Raw genomic sequence first — 10,052 nt, 5'->3', positions numbered from 1 at the left:
AAGAAAACTTCCCCAATTCAACTATCTACTACACCCACACATTCCACATTTTTCTTAACCATCACCCACTAACAACACCATTCCAAACATTTAAAACACAGCCCCTTCACCAAACATATGCTAAAAACAAAATTACACTAAAAAGAAGTAGAAGAACTAAACAAAACAAAATCCTATCACTAATACTACATTAGAACAACATTAACTAGCATAATGTAACAAAAACAAAGAAAAAATAGAAAGAAAAGAGAAGGGGGTTGGAATCATACCTTAGGGGGAAAAGATGAGAGTGATTGTGAAGGAGGAAGAAGAAGAAGAGAGTATGGAGGGGAGAGTTAGGGTTTAGAGAGAGAGAGGGATTAGGGGTCTTTGGGGGGGGGGGGGAAAGTTACGTTTGATTTAGGGGAAGAGGGGTGGGGTTGTGTTTTTATTTTCAATTTAAAGGGAAGAAGAAAAAAAATATTGAAGAAAAACGAAAAAAAAATATCGTCTGGTACCCAACCGCGATGCACACTGTGGTTTGGGACAGAGTCTCCCGCGGTCGACACCGCGGAGGAACTGCAATGCTTCAGTGATTTCCGCGTTCAGCACCGCGGTCGATGCCGCGGCCGAGATGACTTTACGTCGCCAGGCAGTGTCTCCCGCAGTCATGGCCGCGGTCGCGGCTGGCAATGTTTTGTTTTTTTTTGTTTTTTTTAAACACAAAGTTACATACTACACTTACAACACATTCGTGGGTTGCCTCCCACGCAGCGCCTGATTTAACATCGCGGCACGACGCAAGTGGTTGAGCCTTCACTCCTCATTCTCATACTGGGGTTCTTTCAAATTGATCACCACTGTATTCCATTTTTCTTCAGCTATTCCAAGGTAATGTTTCAACCTTTGCCCATTTATTGAGAACTTGTTTGTCCCATCTTCTGACTCAATCTCAACAGCTCCACTTGCAAACATTTGCACCACTCTAAATGGTCCTGACCATCGGGACTTTAACTTACCCGAAAACAATCTTAGCCTTGAATTATACAATAATACATTGTCACCGGGTTTGGAATTTCTGTCCACAATGTGTTTATCATACATCTTGTTCATTCTTTCCTTGTAGAGCCTCATGCTTTCAAAGGCATGATATCTAAATTCTTCCAGCTCATGCAACTTTGTCAGTCGATTTTGTCCAGCTGCTTCGGGATCCATGTTCAATTGTTTCACTACCCACCAAGCTCAATGTTCTAGCTCCAAAGGCAGGTGACAGGCCTTCCCAAATACCAACTTGTACGGTGACATACCTATTGGTATTTTGAATGCAGTCCTATAGGCCTAGAGTGCGTCATCAAGCTTCTTTGCCCAATCAGTTCGTGTGGCATTCACTGTCTTGGTTAGTACACTTTTTATCTCCCTGTTGGACACTTCAACCTGCCCACTGGTTTGCGGATGGTAAGGGGTAGCCACCTTGTGGCGTACATCATACTTTGCAAGCAATTTCTCGAAGGCTCTGTTACAGAAGTGAGTGCCTCCATCACTGATGATCGCTCTTGGTATCCCAAATCGGGTGAATATATTCTTTTTCACAAAACCTATCACCACTCTTGCATCATTAGTGGGCAATGCTGCAGCTTCCACCCATTTAGACACGTAATCCACAGCAACAAGTATGTATTTATTGCCAAATGAGCTGACGAAGGGGCCCATGAAGTCAATCCCCCAAACATCAAACACCTCTACCTCTTGAATCGGGTTCATGGGCATCTCATGGCGACGGGAAATGTTCCCGGTTCGCTGACATTTGTCGCAGCCCTTCACCCATAGGTGTACATCTCTAAACACTATTGGCCAAAAGAACCCGGCCTCTAGCACTTTCGTAGCTGTCCTAGTGCAAAACAGAAGATTGTTCTATCTCGGGGACACACCTCCGAATCATATTATCAACACAGATTCTAAACAAATAAGGCTCATCCCAATAATATGTGCGACAGTCACGATAAAACATTTTCTTTTGGACAGATGAAAGGTCATTGGGAACAATACCGCAGGCCAGGTAGTTTGCAAAATCTGCATACCATGGCGCTTCCTCAAGACTAGCTGCGAGCAGCTGCTCTTCTGGAAAGGTTTCCAGGATCTCTTCGACCTCGACTGATTTTTTAGCTCCTTCAAGTCGCGATAGATGATCAGCGACTTGATTTTCTATGCCCTTATGATCACGAATTTCGAGGTCGAATTCTTGCAACAGTAGCACCCAACGAATCAGGCACGGCTTAGACTCCTTTTTCTCAATTAGGTACTTGAGTGCTGCATGGTCAGTGTATACAATTACCTTGGAACCAATCAGATATGATCGGAACTTGTCAAACGCAAACACCACCGCCAACATCTCTTTCTCCGTGCATCAGCTTATCTTTTTGCTGCCCCAAGACTGCTCCATGCATAGTCGCTGGCATCACACATGAGCTCAAATGGTTGCTCCCAGTTGGGTGCAACAATGATGGGTGCAATGATCAATCTCTTCTTCAGCTCCTCAAATGCCAACCTGCAATCATTAGAAAACACAAAAGGCTGATCCTTTTCAAGGAGTTTGCATAATAGGTTAGCAATTTTGGAAAAATCTTTTATGAAACGCCGGTAGAACCCAGCATGTCCAAGAAAACTTCTCACCGCCTTGACTGAAGTGGGCGTTGGTAACTTCTCAATCACGTCAACCTTAGCATGGTCGACCTCAATTCCTTTACTGGACACTCGATGCCCCAGGACTATACCTTCTTGTACATAAAATGGCACTTCTCCAAGTTTAGCACTAAGTTTGTATCCACATATCTTTTAAGCACTCTACTTAAGTTGTGAAGGTAGTCTTCGAATGAATCTCCCACCACGGAGAAATCATCCATAAAGACCTCCATAATATCCTCCACCATGTTTGTGAAGATGGCTAACATGCACCGTTGAAAAGTCGCGGGTGCATTGCAAAGCCCAAAAGGCATTCTCCGAAAGGCAAAGATGTCATACGGACAGGTGAAGGACATTTTCTCTCTATCTTCGGGGGCTATTGATATCTGATTGTACCCCGAATATCCATCCAAGAAACAGAAGTGCGATCGCCCAACCAGCCTGTCCAACATTTGGTCAATGAAGGGTAAGGGGAAATGGTCCTTCCGGGTGGCTGTGTTCAATTTCCTGTAATCCATGCAGATACGCCACCTTGTGACTGTACGAGTTGAGATCAACTCATTGTTCTCATTTTTTACAATAGTCATTCCCCCTTTTTTGGCACACATTGGACAGGGCTGACCTAATTACTATCAGAGATGGGAAAGATGATTCCTGCATCAAACCATTTGATTACTTCTTTATTTACAACCTCTTTCATGTTTGGTTTCAGCCTTCGGTGGTGTTCCTTGGAAGGTCTGTGCCCCTCTTCTAGGAGAATCTTATGCATACAGAAGGCTGGGCTGATACCCTTTATGTCTGCCATGGTCCAGCCAATGGCAGTCTTGTTTTCCTGCATTACCTGTACGAGCCGTTATACCTGCACATCTAACAAACCGGATGATATGATAACAGGCAAGGTCGAATTAGGGCTTAAGAACACATACCTGAGGTGATCTGGGAGTGGCTTAAGTTCCAACTTGGGTGGTTCCTCTATTGATGGCTTTGCTGGAGGAGTGGCCTTTTTTTCTAGCTCAACGGACTCGAACTGAGGTTCCCTTGACCAAAATCCTCGGCCTTCCAGTGCCATGACCCATTCAGCTAACCCTTCACCATCCATTTCTAATACATTCATCAGACATGCCTCCAATGGATCTTTTACAGTTAGAGTCATATCATCTTCTTGCAGGATTACATCCACTTCTTCCACTAGAGAGCAATTAGCATATTCACTGGGTTTCCTCATAGATTGCTGAACATTGAATATGACTTCTTCATCGTTCAATCTCATTTTTAATTCCCCAATTTCACAGTCGATCAGTGCTCTCCCCGTGGCTAAAAATGGTCTCCCTAAAATAAGGGGTATCTCCTCATCCACCTAACAATCCAAGATAACAAAGTCTCCAGGGAACACGAATTTCCCCACTTGTACCAACACATCATCAAGAATACCAGTGGGCCTCTTCACTGTGCAGTCAGCCAGCTGTAGCAGCATTGAAGTTGGCCTAGCTTTACCAATGCCCAGTTTGGTGTACACAGCTAGCGACATCAGATTTATGTTGGCTCCCAAATCACACAACGCCTTTACAAAGGCATAATTTCCAATTGTGCATAGAATAGTGAAGCTACCCGGGTTCGACATCTTTTGAGCCATCGATTTTGCCACCACTGCGCTGCAGGACTATGTCAAAGTTACAGTGGATAGATCCTGAAAATCAAACTTCCGTGACATTAGATCTTTCATCATCTTAGCATAACCGGTGATCTCCCTCAAGGCATCCATCAAAGGAATATTCAACTGAATTTGACGCAGCATCTCCATGAACTTCTTATATTGGTCTGCCTTCTTTTGTTTGACCAGTCTTTGAGTGAAAGGTGCAGGTATCACCCTTTGTGCATTGCTTGTTGGCTTCTCTTAGTTAGAATTTTCTGGCATAAGAGGTGCCACCTGTTCTGCAACTTGCTCATTCATATTTTCTTTGCCTTTTTCCTCATGACTTTGCTCAACCACCACTTCAGTTAGTTCTGTTAGTTCCTCTACCTCTAATTGAACTGGAGTGGTTGGTGTAGTGTCCTTGCTGGCTTGTGCAATTTCCTGCTCTCTGTCTAAATCTCTCCCATTCCGGAGACTTACTGCCATCAGCTGATTCGGGTTTTGGTCCTTGGGGTTTATGTTTGTGTCTGCAGGCAAAGTTCCCTGAGGACGGTTGTTCAAAGCCATGGACAGCTGACCCAACTGCGTTTCAATATTCTTTATGGCTGAATCATGCACTGCCAATTTTTCCTGCACTTTATTATTTGTCCTAATGAGTTGCTGAAGCATACCCCTGATTTCCACTATGTTGTTATCTTGCTGCTGAGGGGGTGGTTGGTATGTCAATTGTTGCTGATTTTGCTGTGGATAGCCCTGTGGTTTCTGATATGGTACTGGCACTAATTGGTTTTGACGGTGCATACCCCTTGACTGCTACATATTAGGCCTGTACTGCTGATTTTGCTGCGGTCTCCACTGCTGTGCTCCTTGCCTTTGACCCCCATAGTTGTCGACATAATTCATATCTTCCCTTGCCCCTTGATTTTCACCTTCTCCGCTCTATGAACACACATAAGACTGATTAATACAAGGTGTACACAGTCCCCCATTTGTTGTATCAACAATGTGCACCTGTTTTGTACCCATCTCATCAATCTTCTTTGTCAATATGCCCATCTGGGTCATGAGTGTGGCCATGTTCTCTGCATGCGAATTATTTGGGTCAAGAGGAACTGAATGCACTATGGGTGCCAGTGTTATACCTCTAGTCATCCACCCCGAATTTGTGACATCTTATCAAGAAGGATTTTGCACTTAGTGAATGTTTTGCTTAAAAATGCACCTCCATCTGACGCATCCACATTTGCTTTCAAATTGTTAGCTAGCCCCATGTAGAATCTCTGGCCGAGCATCTGGTCTAGAATGCCATGGTGAGGACACTTCACTAACATCCCTTTAAATCTTTCCCAAGTTTCTTGCAAGGACTCAGAGGGCTGCTGCCTATACTGCAATATGTCATCAATCTGTTTTGCAGTTTTGTTAGGCGGATAGAACTTGTTCAGGAACTGCTTGACTAATTCCTCCCAGTGGTAATAGAGTTGATAGGGAACGAATTTAGCCAAGTCTGAGCTTCCCCAGTTACCGAGAATGGAAACAGTAGTAGTTTGATCGCTTCCGAAGTTGCATTTGGCTGCCTTTGGGTCATACAAATTAACAGAAAATTCTTCAAATGTTGTTGCGGGTCTTCAATGTGTGACCCAGAGAACAGTCCTTTATTCTGCAGCAGATGCAGCATTTTGTTGGTGATCTGGAATCTCTCCGCTTGAATTGCGGGCACAGCTATGGCAGTGGCCAGATTATCAGCTATGGGCTGTGCCCAATCATAAAGTGCAGCTTAGGGCTCAAGAGGTTCCACCCTTCTGACATTTAAGTCAGCTGGCTCATTCCTGAAGTTTGCGTTGACGTTATCTATGTCACCCATGTCAAATTCGAGTTGGTGTGATTGTTGAAGTCTTTTGTTGGCATGGTTCAATGCCCTGAATGTTTTCTCGGGGTCTGAGAGTCCTTCTAGCAGTTCTCCAGTCCTCGAAGAACTTCTAGGCATATACCTGCTTTCCACAAGAGTTAAACGTTAGAATTTCAATGAAAAGATTGGGTATAGAGAAAATTGACTACACTTAGAAATTTTGTACTTCTCTCAATTGTAATTGATAACACCGTTAAGTCCCCGGTGACGACTCCAAAATTTGATAACGCCCAACTATGCCTTATACAAAGACACACACGTATGTAGCAAATATAATCTGAGTAATTCTGCCCAGAGTCGAACCACAGAGAATTAACCTATCAATTACTTTTGACGGATTTACTAAATTCACAGAATCAATTTCCCCAAACTTGTAATTCACAATTGATGATATTTCACCAAAACCTTAGATTAAAGTATTTAGCTACTCATGACAACGTAAGAATAAACTACGAAAATATTCATAATGGAAAATTGCAAGAAAAATAGAAGAGAATAAGAACTATAATGTTTTGGGTGATCTCTCACACTTGTTCTTCTTGCAAAAGTAATCTCAAAATAAGCCCCCCTTTCTTGGGCGAGTTTCCTACATCTTATAAGGGTTTTACAAAAGCTTTCCCGAATTGACACTTTGGCCCCTTAAATTTCTGGACTGTGAAGCTGCCGCCGCGGCCGCGGCGTCGACCGCGGCACTGACCGCGGAGAACACTGACTCCAACCGTGGTGGCAACCGCGGTGAGTATGCTGGGCCTTTTTGTCTCCGCGTTCCTTCTCTTTTTTGCTCTTTTGTGTTTGGGTACTTCTTGAGTGGGTGTTCTCTAAACGTTATTGCCTCTAAACACTTCATGTTGCTTCCTCACATCTTATATACCATGCGAAACCAAATAACATTAATTGAAGCATTTTATTGTCAACTTACATTATAAAACAACAACAAAGCATGGGCAATTATGGTGTAAATAACAACTATATAGCCTATTATCATTAGGTTATGCTGAACAAGCAAATTTGGAAGAAAAAAGAAGGGGAATTTTCTTTGTCGCATGCGTGGTGAGCAGAGGCAAAGACAAGATTTTAACTTTATGGGTTCTGGATTTTAAAATGACGACTTCAAGTGCTAATAATTAGTTCTAAATAATTTGTTTATATTTAATGAATTCCTTAACATAAATACACTATTTGAGCAAAAGTTATTGGTTTAGATGAACCCTTATCGGGACATCATCTCTGCTCCTGTTGGTTAGTTATGTCGAACAAAACCAGTTTCATGCATATGCAGATTGATTTTAAATCCAGCAGATTGAGAGGATCCTGGTACTTCAATGTTGACTACACTAAGCATCAGACCATCCCATCCTAGTTTGATTAGATAGTGTTAAACGTACGGGGTATCTATGAACAAAGTCTCACATGTAAAGTAAAAAAAAAACAAGATCGAGTTATAAGGTATTGGATACCCTTAATGGTGTTATGCCCTTGGAGAAAATGGGGTGGGCTTAACCTAAAGCGGGCAATATAATATCATGTTAAGAGTATCTTTGGGTTAGTCTAGCCTAACAGTAATTTGAAGTTCGTTGTTGTCACGACCCGGATTTCCCACCCTCGGGAGTCGTGATGGTGCCTACTAATGAGAGCTAGCCAAGTCATCCTTAACTACTTACTTCATTATCAAATTACTTCTTTTTAACACTTATAAAGAGATAACATGAAAACATCGGAACTTTAAATAATTAAGCGAAAGGTAACAATTAAACATCTGAATTCTACGTCTATTACAATTACTTAAGTCTCAACCTCCCAAAATCTGGTGTCACAGTGTCACAGTGTCACAGATGGTCTAAGATTTTCTACATACAAAGTCTGAAGAAATAATAATACACTATTCCGGAATATAAGGGAAATGAAACAGGAATAATAGGTAGAAGAAGATAACAAGGCATGCAGATGCCTGCAGGACTACCTCGGATAGCCTGATGAGTAAGAATCAACAATCCCACCGCTGTTCGAAGTCTACAACCCTGGGGTCTACACAAAAGAGTGTAGAGTGTAGTATCAACACAACCGACCCCATGTGTTGGTAAGTGCCTAGCCTAACCTCAGCGAAGTAGTGACGAGGCTAGGACCAGACTACCAAATAAACCTGTACAATTTAACTATATACAGCAGAAAAGAAGTACGGAAAGAAACGGTCACATACAGTCAAGTATGGGAGGGGAAAACATGCTGCGGGAAAACATCAAATAGTAACAGAAAAGCAACAAATAAGTATGAGGATCACCACCGTTCAATTGAAAACAGAAGGGAAATCATGCTACGAGGTTCAACAAGTATCAACAGGAAATCAGCAATTTAGTGTAGAGAAACCGTAACACGGTTATAAATAATAAAATTAGGGAAATCAAATACAAGTTCACGGCATCACCCTTCGTGCTTTTACTCTCTCTCACCAAGACAATACACGACGTCACCCTTCGTGCTTTAATACTCTCACACCAAAACAACACATGATATCACCCTTCGTGCTTTACGCTCTTCCTCACCCAAATAACAATCACATGGCAAATAGGGTAAGGGAATCAATAACCTCAAAGTAAAATCATATAACAACAAGTAATGAAAGAAACAACATAACTCGGATATCAACAAAGAATCAGAAATCAACAAATGCACGGCATCACGCTTTGTGCTTTTACTCTCGTCCTCACCAAAGCAATCATATAATAAAAATGTGCACGACATCATCCTTTGTGCTTTTACTCTCTTTCCTCACCATATAATCAATAAAATCGGCACGAAATGGTACATCGTGCGACACGACATCACCCTTCGTGCTTTACACTCTTTCCTCAGAATAACAAACAATGCACGACATCACCCTTCGTGCTTTAACACTTTTCCTCACCCAAACAACAATCACAAACAAAGGGGCAAGGGAATAAACAAAATCATAATAGGAATCCCGGCAAGGGAACAACAATTAAACAATTAAATCCTGGAAAGGGAACAACATCAATAATATCAACATCCCGACAAGGGAGATAACCAATAAAGCAACAATATCCTGGCAAGGGAACAATTTAATAACACTTTCTCTTTCTTTCACTTTTATTCCCAATTCACTTCACAACTCGAGCCAATACTCTAGAGTTTTTACTTCACAACTCATTTCACAACTCGAGCCAATGCTCTAAAAGTTCAATTGTCACTTATACTTTCACAATTTCGCTATACAACTTGAGCCAACGCTCCTCAATGTTCATAGGTCACAAATCTTTCCACAAACTTTATACAACAATTAGAAATCTTCACCAAGGCATGAATAATACAACAAAATCATGAAAATTCACAATATAAGACTCACGGTCATGCTTGACACCAACGTATAGATATTCGTCACCATGCTTATACGTCGTACTCAACAAGAAGCAAATAGCAAGTAGGACACTACTCCTAATCCCTCAAGCTAAGGTTATACCAAACACTTACCTCGAACTTCCACGGCCAACTCTAGCCTCAAACACCGCTTTTCCTTTCAAATTTGGCTCCAACTCAATCGTATCTATACACAATTGACTTAATAACATCAATAAATGCTAAACAATCCAATTCCAATGTTTAATTATAGCGTTCTAATCATTCTTCCCCAAAATTCATAAATTAACCCCAAGCTCGCTTGGTCAAAACACGAGATTCGGACCAAAACCCGATTACTTATTCTCCCACGAGCCCGAATATATAATTTGTTTTCAAATCCGACCCCAAAACGAGGTCTAAATCATGATTAATCAAAAAGCCCTAATTCTACCCAAATCCCTAATTTCTACCATAATTACATGTTTTAGGCCTAGAAATTCA

General features: G+C 41.8%; 2 protein-coding genes across 2 annotated transcripts; both read right to left on the bottom strand.

Moving 5' to 3' along the window:
• Nucleotides 1-795: 795 nt before the first annotated feature.
• LOC142176305 (uncharacterized) lies at nucleotides 796-1,194 on the bottom strand. Its single transcript, XM_075243434.1, has one exon. It carries the CDS (start codon nucleotides 1,192-1,194, stop codon nucleotides 796-798), a length of 399 nt encoding a protein of 132 aa, XP_075099535.1.
• Nucleotides 1,195-1,867: 673 nt separating this feature from the next.
• On the bottom strand, nucleotides 1,868-4,459 carry LOC142176304 (uncharacterized). The gene is made up of 4 exons (XM_075243433.1): nucleotides 4,334-4,459; nucleotides 4,070-4,219; nucleotides 3,518-4,015; nucleotides 1,868-2,311 (listed from the first exon to the last, which is right to left on the bottom strand). Exons 1-4 carry the CDS (start codon nucleotides 4,457-4,459, stop codon nucleotides 1,868-1,870), a joined length of 1,218 nt encoding a protein of 405 aa, XP_075099534.1.
• Nucleotides 4,460-10,052: the final 5,593 nt, after the last annotated feature.

The sequence above is a fragment of the Nicotiana tabacum genome, chromosome 22, assembly GCF_000715075.1.
Source record: "Nicotiana tabacum cultivar K326 chromosome 22, ASM71507v2, whole genome shotgun sequence".
Classification (NCBI taxonomy): Eukaryota; Viridiplantae; Streptophyta; class Magnoliopsida; order Solanales; family Solanaceae; genus Nicotiana; species Nicotiana tabacum.
Note: the sequence above shows the minus strand (reverse complement) of the source record. Positions and strands in the feature narration are given on the sequence as shown.

Excerpts from the sequence above, each read along its gene's own strand:
- LOC142176305 (XM_075243434.1), bottom strand. The coding sequence starts at position 1,194 with ATGGATCCCGAAGCAGCTGGACAAAATCGACTGACAAAGTTGCATGAG.
- LOC142176304 (XM_075243433.1), bottom strand. The coding sequence starts at position 4,459 with ATGGAGATGCTGCGTCAAATTCAGTTGAATATTCCTTTGATGGATGCC. Across the intron at positions 4,016-4,069 it reads GTATTCTTGATGATGTGTTG|GTGGATGAGGAGATACCCCT; the intron begins GTACAAGTGGGG and ends TTGGATTGTTAG. Across the intron at positions 2,312-3,517 it reads CCGGTTTGTTAGATGTGCAG|GTAATTGTATACACTGACCA; the intron begins GTATAACGGCTC and ends ATTGGTTCCAAG.